The following is a 21,990-nucleotide window of genomic DNA, read 5'->3' as shown; positions in this document are numbered from 1 at the left end:
TTCATAATTTATTCAGCCGTTCCTTTATAACAACCACGTTTCCTTAAAGTGGACCTAGCATCAGATATATTTTTTTAATGTTAAGTGCCTGCATGCTAAGTAATGTAACACAGGTATTTATTACCTCTCAGTGATCACCCTAATCTGCCTGGCAATACCTTCATGTGCTTTTATGATCATAAGAATGGCACTTTTCTTGTTCAGATGTTATCCAGGGTTTTTTTTTAATACTGTTCTTGTATATTTTGACATGTCAAGAATTTATTTTTGCAAGTTTGGAAAATTACTGATAGGTCTACTTTTTTTATTTATTACAGGTACTTGTATAACACCGTGTAGTTACGCAGCGCTTTATATTTATATTGTACATTCACATCAGTCCCTAACCCTCAAGGATTGTACAATCTAAGGTCCCTAACTCACATTCATACATTCATTCATATATACATACATATACTAGGGCCAATTTACACAGGAGCCAATTAATCTATCATGTCTTAGAAGTGTGGGATGAAACCAGAGCACAAAAGGATACCTAGAGGAAACCCACGCAAGTGCAGGGAGAACATGCAAACTCCAGGCAGGAGGTGCCGTGGTTGGGATTTGAATCAACAACCCTAGTGCTGCCAGGCAGAAGTGCTAACCATTTACCCACTGTGCTGCCTAGTCCTATCTGTAGAGAGCTTAAGCTGGGGCCTGGCTGCTCCTGTGTTCTAATCCCAACCCACCTGCTTTTCCCACTTTAAAGTTTCACACTTGCTTTTGACTTTCTTTAATGTACAAGGAATATTAAAACTCCCATTAGGGTCAGGGACAGAAATGTATTTTATTACAGGTACTTGTATAGCACCATCATTTTATGCAGCAGTATATAGTGTTTGTGTGTGTATATATAATATTTAGTACATTCACATCAGTTCCTAACCCCCTAGGTGCATACAATCTAAGGTCCCTAGCTCACATTCATACATACACATACTAGGGCCAATTTAGACAGGAGCCAATTAACCTACCAGCATGTCTTTGGAGTGTGGGAGGAAACCCATGCACGCACAGGGAGAACATGCACACTCCAGGCAGGTGGTGCCATGGTTGGGATTCAAACCAATGACCTTGGTGCTGCCAGGCAGAAGTTGTGGATTCAGAGAATAAAAAGTCAGTTTTTTTTTTTCCCTAGGAGTGAACTACCATATTTGAGCTGCTTCAGATAACATAATCTCTTCCACCCACATAGGCTTATGTCTTGTAGGATAGCCTAAAATCAAAAGACATTGTACACAGGGGCATTTCTGGCATCAAACCTCATTTGGTCAGAAGACCGAAAAATGCCCGAAGCAGCTTGATGCAGTTTAGTAGTAAATTGGAAGCAATTTAGCAAGATCTGAAGCACCTCTGAAGGAAATCAAAAGAATCTTTTGATTTGGCGGCTTAAATTGGTCACGAATGCAAGCTGAATGCACACAAAAGCATGCTGCACTAACCCATCTACACCATCCCTAAGGGTGCCTATACTTCTCAAATTCTGCTAATTTGGTCCTCCTTTTAGTTGGATTGGGTGACTACTTCATATCCATGAGTACCTGCAGAGACTCCACACTAGGTTTCGAGAAGGGCTAGAACACCTTTTCCAGTTATGTTTGATTTCCCTGAGATCCAACCTCCCTCCCTATTGCACCATCATCCATAACCATAAAGGCATTGTGTGTATGCCTGCAAGCTGAAGGAAAATGATTCCTTCTCTACGAACAGCATGGGTAGACAACTCCACCATGCCAGGCTATCATACCCTTTTTAGCCAACAGTGTTCTGCTTAGCTCCTTCTGTTTTTGAGTTGAAGGATGATGGGCAGGCCAACAGAGTTACCCACGTAGTGAATTTGGCAGGTTCTTCAGCAACCGACTGAAATTCATAGTATGTCAAGGTTAAAGCTGGCCATACACTGTCAGGTGAACACCAAGATAAGAGTATAATCCTGGGTCTCAGTAGGTCACATGCATGCTGATACAGAAACAGAAGATTTGAGCATTAATGTGACTGGTACAGGGGAATTAAGATCTTTTGAAGGTCAGATCGTTAAGGAGCTGTCAGTAGCTAAAAAAGATTTATCGCTGACAAAAGCAAGGAGTGGCGCAGAGTTAATACCACACCTAAGTGGAACCCCCTCTGTTACTTATGATTCATCTAATTAACCTACACCAAACCCAGTTCAGAAACACAAGCATACAGGCACAATTAGGTAGCTGGCACAACACCCAGTTTATAATGGCAATAGGTACATGATATCTAATGCAGAGATGTAGAGGTGACCAAGACTCAAAAAGGTGACACGTTGTCTTCCCGGAATTTCACAGACAAGATAGCTACCCACGTCATAAATTTGTTGGTGCCTTGGCTGTCATGTCTTCATTCGTAGGTCGTCTTGGGTAAACAGACTGTTCGTGTTTCTGCATAGAAATGTGAAATTACCTGATATTCCATACTGCAGAGGAATCACAACTGTATCGATACCTATAGACACTTCTATCTTGTAGCGTCCCAGAAAAGGCACTGAAGCTTGCCGTTTGCATGAAGACCAGGCAGCCTGATCTGACTTAAGTAGATGTAAATGACATATGCAACGCCCTCTTCTAATTGGGCTGCTGGGTTAAATTTAGTTTTTGGTTTCACTGTAGTTGGTGGAACAGTGACCTCCTGTCTTTTGTCTGGTTAGGGGTTCTTAGCTGGGTGTTTTGATTCCTCCAACTGCTTCTCAAAGAAGCTTCCAGAATATAGGGCAGGGAGAATCAACTGACTAATATGAATGTTTGTCATGCCCCAGCCAGTTCCTGGAAGAAGGTGGCTGGGGAGGTGATAGGTTTGGGGGGACTTTCAGCTAGTGAGGCAGGGAATTTGCAGTCTGGGCCTCAGCAGGAGTTGGGTTGAAGGCCTGGAGAAGATTGCTAAAGAGGATTTTTACAAAAATCTGGACCTAAGCTGGAGCTGGGCTTGAGGGACTGGGGAAGACTGAAAGGATTATTGGTGGGAAAGCACTGGTCTTGAGAAGGATTTTGGATATCCGTCAGAGGATGTAACTGTGCTTGTGATTGGCAGCCTCTGTACTAGCATGGGAGATCTGGGTACATGCCCAGCCACCCTTTTGGGGGGTAAGCACTACACATAAATGACGGACATTTTAGTTTGCAAAAGCAATATATCATAATTGATTGCCTTTTTAACTTGTTTTTATACTTTGTCATCTCATTTCTGCAACCTCTTCCTGTCTGCATGAATGCTTTGCAGAAATGACTGCATGGCAGTTTTGGGGGCAACAGTGGACTATTGACTATGCTGGATACTGCCTGCACATTTAATATTCTATTAGAATATCAATTTCAGCTTTCCTGCTAATTGCGGTCTGCATCATAAGATCCACACATCACAAGGATGGGTAGTATGAACCTCCTAAACACTGGAGTGTTCTGTTTAATCGAAAAACAAATTAAAGCTGTTTTGGAATATTTCACTAATGGCCTGGCCCTCTTGTTGCATTTCTTTTGAACAATGTGTGTTGGTCTCAGTGTACATACACACGAGAGTAGTACTTAAGGGTACATTCACACTCTGTGATGGGCTGCAAGAACCCCAGTGGGGTTTCCCACAATTAACTGAGAGTAAGCAGCCCCATTGAATGCAATGGGAAGCTGCTAGCTCTCGCAGTTAATCTGGCCCACTTGTATGTAATCACTCAAGTAGAATGCCAGGCTAAACCTAACTAGTCTTAGGCTAGGTTCACACTTGTGGGTAAAGGAATTCATATAAATCACATGTTTTCCCACACCGGCAGGCAAAACATGCTGCTCTTTAGCAGATGCCCCAGTGGTACAGGTAAATCTTAATGACACCCCCATGCCTCTGAAAATGCATCACGTTAGGCACATTTAGTGCTTGAGACTTCATTAATGCAAAAGCACCATGGGGTTTCCATGTGGCTGAAAGTGAAGGGACCATTTTTCCTGTATTTGCACAAACGTGGCATGCAGGAAGTCTTTAGATGTGAACCTAGCCTTAAAAATGCTGCCTACCCCTCCTAACACCTATGCTGACTAACCTGTTTAAGAAAGATGTATACTTATTTCAGCCTGCTCTGATCTGCTCACGTGATTCTGCTCCCCTGTATCTGCCAGCGGAGGCTGCAGGGGAGAGGGAGCGCCAACAGGTTGGCCATGGGAGCCTATAGGTGACATCACTGCTCCTGAAATTGAGTGCTCTCTCCTCTCCCCTGCAGCTGCTGCTAACTGACACAGGGGATCATGAGATCAGACTATAGTGGGCTTAAAATAGGGAAATATTTACTGTACATCTTTCTTTCACAGGTTGGTCAGCATAGGTGTAGAAGGGGGGGGAGGGAGCATTAATTGTGACACTTCCAGTGTATACGAATATCTGGAAGAACTGTACTATACACCATAATTTACTGTCTTAATCTTCTAAGAAACAGATTTAAAAAAAATGGGGAGAAAGCTACAAGGGCATCTTATTTTTTATTTTTCCTTTTGAATATTTTAATGTTTTTTTTTTTTGTTTGTTTTTTTCTTTTAGTATATGCCTGCCACAACAGCTATGCAAGGAGCGTATATACCGCAGTACACACACGTCCAAACAGCTGCCGTCTCTGTGGAGGTCAGTAGTGATGTCTGGCTTAGGTCAAGGTGCTGAAATAAACTGAACAGATCAGGCCTGACTTGAATGCCAGAGTGGGATGTCTGGTCACATAACCGAGCAATTCAAGCTGAGCTCACGATGAAAAGATGCATAAGAATAAGTTAACCGGCAGTGAAACCAGCATGTCAAAATGATCAGTAGATCTGAGATCTAGGCACCTGATATATAGGCGGCTGATGTATCTAAAGATTGTGTATGAACCACCTGCGCTAACCAAAAATTCTGATGTATCTAAAGATTTATTTTTCTTAAAGTCAAACTTGGCCCTACCCCTCCTTCCACCCTATTGATACTTTAAGATGATAGATTGCCTCCCTGACCAATTGGGAGGCAGCAGGGGTTGAGTCCAAGGATGAATTTTGCAGGGAACATGGTAGTTTTTGACCTACAGCTTTCATTAAAAAGCTAAGGCATTTTCTGACTCGTATACGGAGTGTGAATTAAAAAAATTAACAATCTTGTCCGTTTTACTGGAATAAAGCAATTTGTTTTTTGTTTTTAAACCTTGTGTAGTTATTTAATATGTAGACCTGGTGGAAGGTATATTTGCCAGAAATGTATGCATTCACCTTGCTTAGTAGTATTGTAAAGTAATCATAATGTAGCTTTATATTTCTAGAGGAAATATTAGAATCTCTGTTTAGGTAATTCGTTCCATCATTCATCTTATCAGTCACAGATATGGAGGATAAAACTACAGATATAGATAGATATTCTCCAAATATTGGGATTATATTTCTCATGATCTTTGAGAGATATAACAATGGGCTTTGCTTCAAACTGGCTTTGCTCTCCCTGTGCAAATCAATAGAATAGATAGAACATAATGACTGATGATGATGTTCATACTATAGAGTGTAGCCTGGCCGTGTTTTAATCCATGTGGGACTTCTGGTTTCGCAATTTGGCATATTAAACATATAGTGCATTGATAGAAATGACCAATTTGCCCTCGTGTTTAGATTTTTCATATTTGGGTTGACAACTTTATCTACTCTCATGCTATTTCATAGCTCATTATGGCCTTTTATTATAGGATTGTTAGCTTGCTCAGCCATTTGGGATAACGTGATTGCATAGGTTTCTTTGCTTCCAATTCCTAATAAGGCCTCATGCACACTGAGCTTAAAACGATTTACATTTGTGTGTGTGTATGTGCTGATAGTCTTTGGTACACCTGGCCTGTCGTATTTTTGCTGCTTGATCAGCACCACCGGCTATAGCCTGCAGCGCTGATCAGTGTAATCTGACAGAAAAGTCTCCCTGTTGTCGGAATAAAACGACACAACAGGGAAGACTCCCCCCATCATTCTCGAATGTGTTGCTTGGGGTATTGACTTTTTAACGAAAAAAAAAGAAAAATCCTTTATGGGCTGCTTTAAACTGTGGGAGGAAGGGGCAGTACTCTCAGCTGAGCTCTAATGCTTGGCGCTGTGCTGTTCAAGAGGGGAAAGTAAAGGGATGAGCTCAGCAATGTACTTCTGCTCCTTCCTTGTCCAATCAGAGTTTACCATTACTGTTATTTGAGGAGTTATGGGTTTACACATGGCTTGCAACTATGCAATGAAGGTTCGATTTTATGTGGGGTATCATAAAATAATTTTAATAAAAATATTTTTTTGAGGTTCCACTTTAAAATGTGTCCTCACCTAAAATTCTCTGTAGCTTCCCGATCTCTTTAAAAAATAGAAGGTTGTATCCTTTTGTCTTTGTGCCAGTCTCGACGTTATAATAATAATGTGTCATCTCTTCCAGGAACCCAGTGGTCAACAGCCAGTGACAGTAGAGACGTCTAGTGAACATTCTCCATACACCTATCAACAGAACAAGTAACTCTAAAAGGTAAGGGTATATTTATACATTAGAAGATGCTTGGATTATTTGGTAAATTTCATTTTTGAATGGTAAAAAGTATATTCCGATGTCCCTCTCATTACATCCCTTGGTCCCTATTTCTTTCCTCCATTCATTGATGTTACTCCAGTGATTTAAGAAGTCTTATGAACACATTTCCTGCATTTTACCATACATATCCTCCAGTTCTGATTGGCTACTGTATGGTTTCTTTTGGTGCTATAGTTGGTCTGTATTCCAGGGGACATCAAAACAGCTGTGTACTATAATACGTTTACAGGGGACTATCCAGGAAGATTTGCTGGACCGGCAATATTCCCAGTATATTCAAATCTCTGATTGTAAATATTGTACTTAACGATTGCTAAGCAAGCTAAAGTAACAAATCTGTGGTTCATTTCAAATAGATCGTCTGTTCTAGGCAAATGCTCATTATTTCCAGGGGACACGCATTGTCAGGAAATAGATTTTGCCCAGATCAGAGAACAAACTGGTAAATCCTGTTAGATTTATGGGGCAATAAATCGTATTGCACTAAGAAGCCAAGCTGGAGAATAAGCAGTTAAAAAGGGAAGGATGATTGCCACCACCCCTTTAAAAATAGGCGCCATAGTTCTCTGTATCACAGAGACATGACTGTACAGTGTCACCTACCAGACTGTGCGAATTGTACTGTAAAAGTATATCTAAATCCAACATGTTTAAAGATTAACTCCGCTTTTGAGAATAAAATATTCCCCTCTGGGTGATCTACAGCCGTGGCCAAAAGTTTTGAAAATTACACAAATAACTATTTTCACAGTCTGCTGACTCAGTGTTTTTAGATCTTGTTACTATGTTATACTGAAGTATAATTACAAGTATTTCATAGGTGTAAAAGGATTTTATTGACCGGTCCATTACATTAGGTTTATGCAGAGAATCAATATTTGCACTGTTGACCCTTCTTTAAGACCTCTGCAATTTACCCTGGCATGCAGTCAGTCAACTTCTGGGTCACATCCTGACTGATGGCAGCCAATTCTTGCATAGTCAATACTTTTTGATTGTCAGAATTTGTGGTGGGGGGTTTTGTTCATTGTCTCTTGTGGATTGACCACAAGTTCTCAATGGGAGTAAGGTCTGGGGAGTTTCCTGGCCATTGACCCAAAATTTTGAAGTTGGTTTCCCCAAGTCACTTATCACTTTTTGCCTTATGGCAAGGTGCTCCATCATGCTGGAAAAGGCTTTGTTCGCCACCAAACTGTTCTGGGATGGTTGGGAGAAGTTGCTCTCGGAGTATGTTTTTGTACTATTATTTATTCATGGCTATGTTCTTGGCTGAGAAGTAACCCCACACATGAATGGTCTCGGGGTGCTTTAATGTTGGCATGACACAGGACTGATGGTAGGCCTCACCTTTTCTTCTCCAGACAAGGTTTTTTTCCCGATGCCCCAAACAATCGGAAAGGTGATTCATCAGAGAAAATGACTTTACTCCAGACTTTACCTTTTGCAGAATATCAGTCTGTCCCTGATTTTTTATTTTTTTTTTTTTTTTTTTTGAGAGGGAAGTGGCTCTCCAAAAGTCTTCACCTCACCATGCGTGCAGATACACTCACACCTGCCTGCTGCCATTCCTGAGCAAGCTCTGTACTGGTGATGCTCTGTTCCCTCTGCTCAATCAACTTTAGGAGACAGCCCTGGCGCTTGCTGGACTTTCTTGGGCGCTCTGCAGCCTTCTCAACAAATGAACCTCTCCTCGATGTTCTTGATGATCCAGTGCTTTAGCTGCAATATTAGTAGCAGCAATATCCTTGCCTGTGAATCCTTTTGTGCAAAGCAATGATGACTGCAAGTGTTTCCTTGCAGGTAACCATGGGTAACAAAGAAAGAACAATGATTTCAAACACCTCCCTCCAGCTTCCAATCTGTTATTCTAACTCAATTAGCATGACGGAGTGATCTCCAGTCTTGTCATTGTCAACACTGACACCTGTGTTAACCAGTGAATCACTGACATGTTATCAGCTGGTCCTTTTGTGGCAGGGCTGAAACGCAGTGGAAATGTTTTGGGTTTTTTTATAGGGGGAGGGGGATTAAGTTAATTTTCATGCCAAAGAGGGACTTTGCATTTCATCTGATCGCTCTTCACAACATTCTGGAGTATATGCAAATTGCCATCATAAAAACTGAGGCAGCACATGTGAAAATTAATATTTTGTCATTCTCAAAACATTTGAACAGGGCTGTATGTACATTACAAGGATTTTAACAAAGGTTCTTGCAGATTCCTACCTTTTTGTTCTTAAGGAGTAGCAGTTTGTGTCTTTATGTAAAATTAATCTGTATGGGAGTGATTTAAGAATTATCAATTAGTTGCTGCACCTGCAGGGCTCTAATGAGGAAAATTGCAGGGTCTGCATCCCTTTAGTGGGATTTCCTTTGGGATCATCAACAAAAATAAACTTTTTGTTGCAGGGGATGCTTAAAATTTGACTTGGTGGAAAGTTCCTGGGAAAATCAGAACGTTCATTACACAAGCAGAAAATTATATATCTGGAGGGACGTTCTGTACACCATCTGTGTACAGAACACTTCCAGGTGACCATATTGCATTGCATTTTACAGAAAATCACAGCAGCTGCAGATTGAAAAGAAAATGTAATTTTTACTAGCATTCAATTACAATGTGACTTGCGTTGCTGTATACGCTATATTTTATTTTTTTCATTGCCATTTGTTTTCACTACACCGGAGTTACCCTTTAAATGTTGGCGTATAGAATGAATAAAATTTCTGTTGTGCTTATTGGTGGTTCTTGTTTTTGTGGGGGGGGGGGTTCGTTTTTTTTGCCTTTGGGGATTTTTCACCTTCGCTTTCTGTCCTGTAGACGCAGCCAAAAGTAAGACAAAGTAAAAATGTCTTCCTTGCCAAGTTGTGACCAGAGCATTGGTAGATCAATCCTCTTTATGTGTTCTGGTGACTACTCAATATTTTGGACTTTTAGTGCTGATTACTATGGTCAGCAGGACAAAAAGGAGGGTGAATCTCTATAGCGGGGACACAGGCAGCAATTTAAAAACCTGACAGAAGTTCTAACCCTTCCTTAGACAAGGAAAAGTGTATAATAAAGAGATTTGTATAGCAATTTGTATATGTTGTATTAAAAACTGTAGCATTTCCCTTTAAAATGTGTGTAAATCTTAAATTAACTTCTGTTATTTTCATCTGCTAAATACACCACTGAAAGTGTTTTTTAGTATCGACTTGATAAGTTTAAAAAAAAAAAAAAAAACATTTGATCTTGCCAGAAATCTCGTGAGCTGACCATTTGGAGTAAGTGGTCAATATAAATTGGGTTGAATACTACACCAAATAGGCTGTTCAATTTGGAAGGGATTTTTTCGTTCGCATAGTGAATAAAGTGAAACTCTGACTTCCATGATCCAATCAAGTGCCAGCAAAAAGTTTTTTTTTTTTCATCCATTTGCACCTTATTTGGTATTCTTTGCAACGTTTATTTTCACCACATTCACTTAAATAAGGGAAAAGGCCCTTGCAAAGTTAACAGTTAACAGTTGACTTGCATTTGATAAATCAATACCAGTGCCTCAGCTGCACTGAAATCCCAAGTAGGGTTATCAGCCTTTCCAAGTTCACCTTGAACTACAGAATACCTCCTTTTTTTATATAGAAGAGTAGGAGTTATCTAGTCCAAATCAGGAGCAAGCAGCTTAGGATGGCAGCGCTGCTTCTCCATAGATACTGTGCAGTTGATGAGCATTGACATCCTAGGATAGAAAGTGTTACTGGCAGGATCTTCAAGTGAAAATAAGGAGGGAAAAAAAAAAGGACTGAGAAAGGGAAAACTATTGTAGTTACCACATGTAAGAACTGGCTGCACCATATTATGCAATAACCTATAACTGTACAGTAGAGGAAAAATGGTCATCTGATAAAACTAGAAATTTAAAGTGACTGTATTAGTAAAATGTAAACCCTCATTAGCCATTAGTACAACTGGTCCTTTCCTAGAACAAGAATGTTTCTACCTACATTGTATCAAAACTCCAAAGTCTGGCCAACCTGAGTCCTTGGACTGTCCTATCATGGATGGGACATGGATAATGGGCATTTCCACTTATTAGAGTTTTCACCCTGTGTAGAGACCTTAAAGCTGAAATTGACAAGGTCCACCCACCTGCCACTACCATTCTAAGAGGGTCTTGCTCTTCCTGTTTGATTAGTAATCTCAGAAACTGCAGAAGAAAGATAGAAACTCCTTTTTCCCCCAACATTAGAAGTGAGACTCCATAACTAAAATAGCACAGCTGCTGTTACTGAAACTGTTCCAAAATATTAGTGTTGAAAGCCCAGTAAAAAAAAAAAGTTTGACGCTCAAAGGTCAAATCGACCTGCCGGCAGATTGCAATGTGTCCAGGTTTGAAAGTTTGGACTCACAATGAGAAAGTAGGAGACCTATACAAGTGCTTGATCCAATCAGATCCACGGTTCCAGCCACGAGGAAGGGGGAGGCAGTTTGCCCAATACGCATAGTCTTCATCTGCTACTTTAATTCAGCAAATATTTGGATTTGACCTTTTTGATTGTCAACTTTTTTTTACTGGGCACTCCTCAGTACACACCCCAAAGTTTGGCATCGATAATCCATGTGTGTTCTCGAGACCATCAGAGAGGCAGCAGCCCGAGACCAGAACAATGTCGACCTACACTCTTTGAAGGATGACTGAATTTTGTTATATTCATCAGTATCAATTCCTCGCTTCTATTAGTGCTATCACACTTACACATCAGCAAAATATTAATGTTGGATAGACTTGCCCTTTAACCGTTTACCAAACCAGCAACATATTAACAAAACAGGGCGAGAATTGTCTTTTTATAGGCCTTGCTAACATAATAGCTTTAAGCCAGTTGTCAGCACTTGGGTGTAGCAGCCTTGAATGGATTGCATTTATTTAGTAGTAGTTGTCAGTGAGATGAAGACAGGTCAGGTGAGTTCACACAGATTCAGCATTGCTGGGATGCCTCTGGCTTGATCAGCGCATACCGTCTTAGAGGCGGATTTGGTCACAATGGCAACACTGTATACACACACTCAACACTGATATTACTCTGGAGAGTGTTATAGAGCCAATGGAAATCTGTTTTCTGTTGAACATGAAGGAGAAAACTGTGAAGGCTCTATAGCAGGTCTTTACCTATGCCAGCAATCTACTTCCAAGATCACCCTGAGAGCTCCAAAACTCAAGGAGTTCAATTATGCAAATACCACCACTTGGATAACAAAAAGAGGACCCGCCCATGGAACATTGAGGCCTGGAGATACTTTTTCAGGTTAAATTACAGATAGTTGTTACAGTTTAATGTGTAAAGACATGTATGTATTAGAGAAACCCACCAAAGTGCTTTGTGCTTTATCACGGTCTTTTTTTTTTTTTTTTTTTTTTTTTTTTTTTTTAAATCCATAAAACTCCTTTTAAATCAAAATTAAACATACACTCCGCTATGCTGCAGCTGTCACACGTCTGCTCTAGTCAAGAGACAGAGAACTGAGCAATCACATGACTGCTGAATGCTCAGTTCTTTTACTTGAAGAGGAGAGCTGTGACTGTAGATCTGCTCCTCAAGCACTCACTGGTGCACCAGATAGGGGAGGGGTGGGCACAGCTAGCCTTGGCTCTCAGCCTTGCTGAGAATTGGCACCAACTGTCAATCAGGCAGTCTGGTTGATCCAGGCAATATTGTCTGGATCCCTTCAGAGTCTGGAGCGACTGTTCCATATTAGCAATAGCAGATAGCGAGCAATAGCCTTCTATCAGCTGACGCTGGTTACAGGTCAGCAAAATTAGTTGCACTCATGTGACCCACATGAGTAGAATCGGCAAAAATGCTTTAATCATACTTTTTTTTTTTTTTTTTTAAAGCCCAGTTGAAATTTTACAAATATAATCGGGGTGCACAGAAATGCAGAGGAGAACGAGTATTGCTGATGGGGGAGGGGGCACTTCGGACCAATGTAGAGAGGATGATTGTCATCACACATTGCATGGTGGTCCTCTGCCACGCAGTACTCGAAGGGCCATTCCATTGGGGTGCCTAATAAATAAAAACAAAGGTGGGGCATTGACCTCTTTGCCTGCACCCTGATTATATTTTTACTATTTCAGCTGAAATTTCAAATCGACTTTAAGGTCTCTTGCACAGATGTTTGAGTATCAGCATTTCTGTACGCAATTTCAGGCATGCGTTATGCGTATTTGTGTGTACAATACATTCCTTAGGCAACCTCTATGAATATTCAAAATAGTTATCCATATGCGTATATTTGCGCATACGGGTGGAAAATACTGAACGACAATGCATATTTTTGTAATTTTCTTTCTTTATTCCTCTTAACGTAGTGCTTGTTTACTTACCTGTAAGCACATTGTAAATAATGGTCTGCATTTTAGTTCAGTGTTAAAAAAACAATTGCTGTACTGAGCATTTTCAAGCAGAAGTGTGCAAGATGCCAAATAAAGAATCTCTGATCCTGGATGTTCCATATGTTGTCTTTCTTTGGCTGAGTTTTGGATGGGTGAACCTGGGACCAGGCATCAATAGCAGGATGGAAGTGGGTCAGCCTGCTGAGTTGTTTTTATACTGCAGCCTGGCTGACCCACATCTCCATATTGGCTCCAAAATGCAATGGTGGTGACCACATTGGCCAATAAATAAATGCAGGCGCAGGTGGACCAGAAACTGCTATAGAGTCTACAGAGAACATAAAAGTTTTGTTTGGCAATCATTAAAAGCCATTAATTTATCTTGATTGCAGGCGCTCCAGTTATAGAAATATTAGCATACCACAGCCTGCCGTTACTGATGTCACCAAGTATAACCAATCCAGTGTCAGCTTTCATCTGATAACCCCACTAGAAAAAAAAATTAGAAGTTGATGTGTTATAATCACATTTCTCATCTATTGCTGCGTTCTTGCTTAAGCAACCCTAATTGTTCATTTAGAACAGTGTTTTTCAACCTTTTTTGTGCAAAGGCACACTTTTTTCATGAAAAAAATCACGAGGCACACCACCATTAGAAAATGTTAAAAAAATTTACCTCTGTGCCTATATTGACTATATATAAAGTAATTCTCTTGAATAGGAATCAAACACAAAGAAATTATTTTATAATTACTTTATTATGAAATAATAAAGTATTTTATAATTGGACCCGGGGGCCGGACCAAGAGTAGATGAATGATGTGTATGTGTCATCCATAGTAAGTATAGTAATATTCCCCCATAGTAAGCATAGTAATTAATCCCCCATATAGTAATTCATCCTCCATATAGTAATTCATCCCCCATAGTAATTCATCCCTCATATAGTATTTCATCCCCCCATATAGTATTTCATCCCCCCATATAGTATTTCATCCCCCCATATAGTATTTCATCCCTCATATAGTAATTCATCCCTCATATAGTATTTCATCCCTCATATAGTATTTCATCCCTCATATAGTATTTCATCCCCCATATAGTATTTCATCCCCCCATATAGTATTTCATCCCCTCATATAGTATTTCATCCCTCATATAGTATTTCATCCCCCCATATAGTATTTCATCCCTCATACAGTAATTCATCCCTCATATAGTAATTCATCCCCCATATAGTATTTCATCCCTCATATAGTATTTCATCCCCCCATATAGTATTTCATCCCTCATATAGTAATTCATCCCCCCATATAGTATTTCATCCCCCCATATAGTATTTCATCCCCCCATATAGTATTTCATCCCTCATATAGTAATTCATCCCTGATATAGTAATTCATCCCCCATATAGTATTTCATCCCCCCATATAGTATTTCATCCCTCATAAAGTAATTCATCCCTCATATAGTATTTCATCCCCCACAGTACTATTCCCCCCCCCCCCTTCTAGTAAGCCAAGTCCCCCGTGTCAATTCACTTACCTTTTGCGTTCCTCTCGCTGTCTTCCCGCGCCGTTCGGGTCTTCAGGGCGGACTGTGAGAGGAGCCTAGCTCCCCTCCCCTCACGTTCGGCACGCTGCCCCGCCTACACACATCCTGACAGCCACATCCGCAAGCCGGATTAAAAGGTCCGCGCGGACTTTTGGGGCTGCCAACCGAGAGGAGGCAGGGGAGCGGCCGACCGAGAGGAGGGAGGGGAGCAGGCGCCCGGCACACAGAAGAGCCGCATTAGACTGGGTAAAGAGCCGCATGTGGCTCGCGAGCCGCGGCTTGCCGACCACTGAATCATTAGATTCTAATGATTGGTCTATTTGTGAGCCGAAGCCACATGTTACAGATGAAATTGGAATTTTTCCCACGGCACACCAGACAATATCTCACGGCACACTAGTGTGCCGCGGCACAGTGGTTGAAAAACGCTGATTTAGAACATAAAATACGACACATTTAATAAATTTGCCATTTATGTGCTAAGCAATAAAAATAATCAGTACATTTTAATAGTCTAATTTTTCTCTCTGTGCATCCAACTGCTTTTTATTAGTCCATTTTTTTTTTTGCTTTTTTTTCTGTGCATCCCATTGCTTTTTATTAGTCTAGTTTTTTTTTTATCTGTGCATCCCATTGCTTTTTATTCTAGTTTTTCTGTGCCTCCCATTGCTTTTTACAAGGTTATTTTTTATGCTAATTTGCAAAAAATTTAATCCAGGAATAATGTCCTAGAGACAATTGGAAGAACTTTAGAGATAATTTTTACATATTAAATTCATGTTGTCACTGCAAGTATGGCAGTCAAAAATCAGGGTTTCCTTTTTGACCCCTTTTTTGTTTCAACAGCTGTTAACAGATATTTACTAAACCTGGAGTGTGCAAATTCAGGTTTTCAGTAAGTTAGCTGTCCCATAGGCTTGCTTTGTGAGAGAGCAGTAGGGAATAACCTTTGACTTACACTGCAAAGTAGGAAGCAGAGTTTGCACATGTAATGAGCACATATAACTGCCCCCATATGTTTATTATATAATATGTACTGCATATTAAACTGTAAATTAGATCATGCATGTGTGCAAAGCATGTACATTTTCCCATGTTTCATCCATTTAAAGATCCTCCAAGTATAGTAAATATCACTTGATGTGCCAGAAAATCACTTGGCTCCTAAGCAATGTGTTGCTGATTACGCACAGCAATTATATATACTGAATAGTGTCAGCCCTGCCCAGTTTTCTTTTGCTAAACTACTCAAAGCAACACTGCGAAAGAGACCCTAATCTTTCTGTAGAGTCTGATTGGAACTAGGAGAGCTCATTAGACTTTTAGGCCCCTTTCACATGGGGCGGACTCCTATTTGATCATTATGGGATCTGTTCGTTGATCCCCTACTGAGCTGCGGATGACAGGTCCATGTGTGCTCAGTTTATGCAGAGCAGACACAGCCTGCTCTATGGGCAGCCAGGAATAAACCGACTTCTTTCCTTTTACATCTGACTGCCCTCCGATCCGATCCACCCAGATGGAGGATGACTGATCCCCTTCCATTTTTTTTATATTATTCATACGTAGATATAGAGCTCTCTCTTCTTCTCTCTCTCTCTATCTATCTATCTATCTATCTATCTATCTATCTATCTATCTATCTATCTATCTATCTATCTCTATATATATCTATTCTCTTATAATTCTTTTTGGCTAAAAAAAACACACTAGGTCTGATTTTTGGGGTATGTCTTATTTTTTAAATGTCCAGGTATGGACAGGGGGTGCAGAGGTGAGCTGCAGGCAATTGTGGATGAGGGTTACTATAGAGAGGGCCAGTTGATGATAGTTTTGAGCTGCAGTCAGGTGTTGCAGGGGTGACTTGACAGGTGAGTTTCAGACAGGGTGAAGGGGTGCGTTGCAGACGGGGAATGCAGAGCTGAGCTGTGGCCGGGGGGTGCTGAGCTGTGGCTGGGGGGTGCAAAGGTGGGTTGCAACTCAGCTCACCTCTGCACCCCCCCAGCTGCAGCTTACCTATGCACCCTGTCTGCAACTCACCTGACTTAATTTACCTCTGCAACACCTGACTGCAGCTCACCTTTGCACATCCCCCCTCCCCCTCCACTGCCCTCATATGGTAAACTAGCTTTGCAAAACACAGCTGTCAGCAGCCGGCCCCTCTCTATAGTAACTCCCGCTTTGGGTCCTATCTTCCCACACAGTGCACCAAGCGCACTTACTCACCGCTCCGCCTCTTCCCCACTGGCCGGTGATCACCCCTGGGGCATCGGCTTCCATGCATTAGGCTGCAGGAGGAGATGCTCCGCCCCGAAACACACTGCATACTGCATCCGCAGATATCTGTTCCTTCCCTGTCCCACAGTGAGTACAGAGATGGGGAGGTTCTGTGGGAGTGGACGGTGCTGTCACTTCAGCCGCGTTCTCTGTGTTTATAAGAGACAGTAGATATGGGTGTGCGCAGGGCCAGTGCTGGAGGTGGCAGCATGGCGTTCCGCCATGTTCCAGCTGAAAAAAAGCCCCGATCACAACCCATTCGTGTGAAATTAACCTTCAAAAGAACACCGGATGTAGGCACAGGACAGCTCTGAATTTTTGACTTGACAATTATTTCAATGGTGTATTTAACAGACCAAAATGTTCCAAATAGAAGTTCATTGTTTTAAGATTTACATACCCTTTTTAAGATCCAAACAACCATTGCTTTTACAGCAGTGCTGAGATCTGTTAGATATTTCTGTAAAATAACATTGAACAAACTGTGTACATTAAATTAAATATATCTCCTAAGCTAGAAACATAGACCATTATTAGAATCAGGAATATGTTAAAGAGCATATAAAAAAACAATGAGATTAAATTTTACAGCAGATTACAACAGTCCATAAAAAGTTGTTAACTGGTAGCTTTGTATAAACTGTCCATATGTCTAGAAATGAGGAGTTTTGAGCCTTTAGTAAATGGTAGCGATGCAATGTATGCTGTTTTTATCCTGTGACATTAAGTGAATTGTTTTAGAATGTAATGATATTCACAGTTGCAACTACTAAAGGATAGCTGGGAAATATTTTGGCCCAGGGAATTCTGATTGCCAGTTTCAGGTCTGAATATCTTGCCATAATGCAAAATCTGGTCATCAGAGTCCAATCAGTGACTGACTACTTAAAATGTAGGGATAGGTGAAGCAATCTGCAAGACTGGCCCGGCATTTGACATGAACAGAGTTCGGGTGAAAATTACTTCAAGCCCAGCAAGGGTAGCGATTGGAAGAATTTTAGCTATGGTGCCACCTGGTGACAAAACAAAGAAATTACATTATCAAAAATAGGCGTTCACTATGGTATCGTTCAGTTAGGAGTTTGTCTAGATTTACAGTGCATATTTCTGTATGCTTTTTACATAGAATTCACGTTTATTTCATTTTTGCATGTGTCAGAAGTGAAAGATAGGGTTTGGAAACACTGCAACGGAGTCAGATCGTTGTATTTAAAGCTCAAGCAGACACTATTGTAAGCAGCATGCACTTTTTCAACAAATGAGTTCACAAAATAATTATCAGTTATTTTTAGTTGTACAATTTTTTATTTTTTCTGTATGGAACTTCCTAGACAGGTGAAGCAGCAATGTTTCCATTTTTAATTGCCTGCGGTGGCAATAATGGTATTTTCTGTTTCAATGTTTGTGGTTTTACATCCATTTGGAGACCGGATAGGGGAAAAAAATACCATTTAAAGCTAGTGTCCAAGATTTCTATATTAAAATATACTATTAGGTGTTTGTGTAATGAAATTAATATTGCCTTATTTTGTTCAGATATTTTATACTTGAAAAGACCTAAAAGAAAAATTTTAATATTTACATTTTTTTTTCTCCCACAGATGGAGCGATGACCTTGATTGGGGGAAATGAGGTTCAGATGCTTAAACAATCATGGATTTTTCTGAACAATCGTGCTTTATGAATTGACAGTTTTGCACAGGTTCTTGGGAAAAAAAAAACATTATTTATAACAAAATCAACTCAAACTATTTTTGCTATAAGTTCTATGAAGTGCATAAAAACCTTCAATTCATCTAGTGTCTGTTCCCCTGAACAGGTTTATTTTATTATGGAAATTTTTATCAAGTAATATAACACAAAAAGAGACAGACTACAGGTTTATCTCTGGATATGCACAGGTGGCTATTTGTATGAGGATATGTGCATGACAGACAATTTTTGTGTTATTTTTCTTTTATTTTTTTTATTTTTTTTTGTTTATTTTGTTTGTTTTTTATGGGACTTCCATTGTAAAATTTTTAAAGACTCGGGATTTTTTTTTTTTTTTTTTTCTTCTCTGAAGGTTAACCATTTTATTGGCCAGCGAAGAAATAATTGCAAAAATAAACGTCGCTGGTTTCTAAATGTTCTGATTCCAACAAGAAGGCATTTTAATGTGATGCCTCCGTGCTTGCAGTGTGAGTGTTGCTGTAGTGCAGTGTTGCAGTTGCTGTCCGTTTTTTCTGATTCCTTGTAATTTTTTTTTTTTTTTTTCTTTCATAGCGTGAAGTGTCTTATCTTTTTCCAATGAATTCCAATTTGCCTTAAAAACTTTTAATGCTGTAGCTTTTTTTTCCTCCACGCAATTACTAGAAAAAAAAAAGTGTAGATTGCTTTGACCAAGTAAGCTGGTCGGTTTTGCCTTGTAAAACAGCAGCATAGGGCTTTTAAAAGGTAGTTAATAAAATTGCTGAAAATCTGGCTTTTTAATGTGTAGTAGATGTTTTTTAATTTTTTTTTTTTTTTTTCACGTAACGTGTATGGTAGTGAAAAAAAATTTGTTGGGTGGGTGGGGAGGTGGGAAGATGTTTTGTGTGAAACACATTTTCTGATGGGGGGATGTTTTAGTAGAATCAGTTGTTTGTAAGGCCTTATGCCAACAATTTGCTCTGGTAGTCTAAGCGATTTTAGGAAATCTGCTGTAAGATGCAATGTAAAAATATTTTGCTTTTTTTTTTTTGGTTTTTTTGTTTGTTTTTTTTGGGGGGGCGGGGGGGTTTGCAAATTAACTTGATGTTTTAGCATATGTAGAATAATAGGAATTGGGATAGGGGATTTGTCAGCGAATGTGTTTTTCTTGTTCTTTTTTTTTTTTTCTTTGGTTTTTTTGTTTGATTTTTTTTCCTCTGTTTTGGTTGTTTCTTTATACAATTAATGATAGTACTTTAGTTGATTGTGCTCAAACCTTGCAAACGAAAAGTGATGTTACAGCAACATGGCAAAAAGCTAAAGGACTTTAAAGAAATAAGCTGAGATATAAGTGGAATTGTCAATACATTGGGTACTCGCTCTCCTTTAGGTGAAAATAATTAAAAAAAAAAAAAAAAAGACTTGGCACTTTTAAAGGTAACTTTACCAAAGAACAAAGAGCCAGTAACCAATCTTCCAGATTATTCTCAGCATGATTTTTTTTGTTTTCTTTATTTTTGCCGGACCAGTTTGCGGTTAGGAGAATGTGCCTTTTTTTGTACATTTGCATTTTTTTTAAATAGTTTTAGTAAATGTATGGACACAATATCAAAAGCATGAAGGAAGACTTGGATCCAAGCAGTGCCACACTTCACATCATCACTACAAGTATTAATTGTAACGAAAAAAGAAAAAAAATAAAAACACCTTTTTGAAACTATGAAATTCCTTATTGGTCAAATACAGCATTTTTTGTTTCTTTTTTATATATATATTTTTATTAACACATTAGATTGATCACTGCTTATATTATGGCTGTTTTTATTCTAATTGCATATGTAAAAGAAATGAATTTTGTTGTCTTCCAAAACTGTGTACTCGCCTGGTCAGCAGTGTGATCAGTTATCTACCTCAAAACTTTATTTCCTTTTTTATTGGAACAGGTTGCTGGTATTGCCTGTTTCTCTGACCAAATCCTCCTAGCTGGAGCTAGGGCTAAGCAGTTTTATGGTTACTTTTGATTTCATTTTTTCATTTTATTTTCATTTTTTTATTTTAAATTTTTTTTACAATTTTAAGTATTTAGTAATAATCTGCATGTATTTGATTATTAGAAAGCAGTGAGATTTCATAGTTTCAAAAGTAATTGCTGCTCTGAGTTAGATTTTAGTAAAAAAAAAAAATTGCATATTCATGAGAAGTGTTTTTGTTCTTTATTTTATTTTTTTGCAGAGGAATACAACAAAAGTTGTGGTATAATTGGTTCAAAGCTCCCTGGGATATAATTGCTTTAATTGAACACCTTTGCTGCTTGAGGTGTGTGGTTAATTATTATGGATGTTCAAACAGCCCCTTCAGCAGTAAAGACATAGAAGTTCAGACATGCAGGTAGTCGTCCTCTATTGAATTAATTCTGAACTCTAAAAATCCTACTAAAATTAAATTCTCAATTATGTTGTTTTAAGTAGTGGTAAATTCTTATAGTTTCAATAAAGGGGATTTCAATCACTGCTGCTGTGTCTGAACAATGTGCCATACTTTGTGTCTGGGTAAGATTTGGAACATTAAAACATAACCTCTGTACATAAAAATAATCAGTTAAACATCACATAGTAGACAGCCATTAAATTATAAAAAAAAAAAAATAAAATTAATTTATGAAGAAAGACCTTTTGTACAGATTGAAAAAAAGATTTTCATAGAGATATCTATATGATCAAGAGAGTTAATTTTTTATTTTTGTTTTACTAGTGCCACAAACTTGCCAGTGGTAACTTATTTGTCCGGTTCAAGACAACTCTGTAGTTATTGTTAAAACGCCAAAATAAAAATTTTTGAACTGTAAATTTGATTAGATTGTTAGCTTTTTCTGTTTTTGTTTCTTTTGAAAACTTTTGAATAAAAAAGATACAAAAGAAAAATGTGTTTTTTGTTATTTGTTAAATCAATATCCAAATCTTTTTGGTAAATCCACAGGATTTTATTCTAGTTAAGTGCAGTAATATTAGATAAAAAGACTTTATGATTTTTTTTTTTTTACTTTTTTTTTTTTTTTTCCCTTTACAGCAAAATCTGACACCACTAATTTTAATATGAAGTTAAAAACATGATTTACAGCCAGTTGACACAATTAATCACAAATGATACTCTTTCAGATTAAAAATAACTGACTGCTATTCTCAGCATGAAGCCACAGAAATACTGATATGCATGCAAATAATGTGTCTGGATACAAGGGGTTTGAGAAAAGAGAAGTCTATCAAATGTATAGTTAGTCTGTTTTTTGTTTTTTGTTTTTTGTCAACTTCATTTCGGGACCTTGCAGGAGTCTGGTCTCATTTAACTGATGTGTCATTAGTTATGTTTTAATAAATTCCGATCTTGTATTTATATTTGCTCTATTCAAGCAAATTAGATTAACCACACCTTATCCTTCCTCTTTTTTCCCCAAGCAAACCCAACAAATTTGAATATATGCATTGAGTTTCTTGATTGTAATGAT

General features: G+C 38.9%; 1 protein-coding gene across 6 annotated transcripts in view; it reads left to right on the top strand.

Moving 5' to 3' along the window:
• RBMS1 (RNA binding motif single stranded interacting protein 1) overlaps positions 1-21,409 on the top strand; it is a 487,977-nt gene extending 466,568 nt beyond the window's left edge. For 5 of the 6 annotated variants that reach the window (XM_089659931.1, XM_089659920.1, XM_089659927.1 and 2 more), the window contains exons 12-14: positions 4,579-4,659; positions 6,457-6,543; positions 18,419-21,409. In XM_089659931.1, the coding sequence (XP_089516057.1) occupies positions 4,579-4,659; positions 6,457-6,534 (159 nt within the window). In that variant the 3' untranslated portion in view covers positions 6,535-6,543; positions 18,419-21,409. The remainder of the gene's footprint in view (positions 1-4,578; positions 4,660-6,456; positions 6,544-18,418) is intronic. The other variant, XM_089659943.1, reaches the window with a different exon arrangement.
• Positions 21,410-21,990: the final 581 nt, after the last annotated feature.

Source organism: Staurois parvus, unplaced genomic scaffold (assembly GCF_062004578.1).
Source record: "Staurois parvus isolate SC_StPar_1 unplaced genomic scaffold, SC_StPar_1.0 ptg000031l, whole genome shotgun sequence".
In the NCBI taxonomy this organism is placed as follows: domain Eukaryota; kingdom Metazoa; phylum Chordata; class Amphibia; order Anura; family Ranidae; genus Staurois; species Staurois parvus.
The sequence above is the reverse complement of the archived record's forward strand: the minus strand, read 5'-3'. Positions and strand labels throughout refer to the sequence as shown.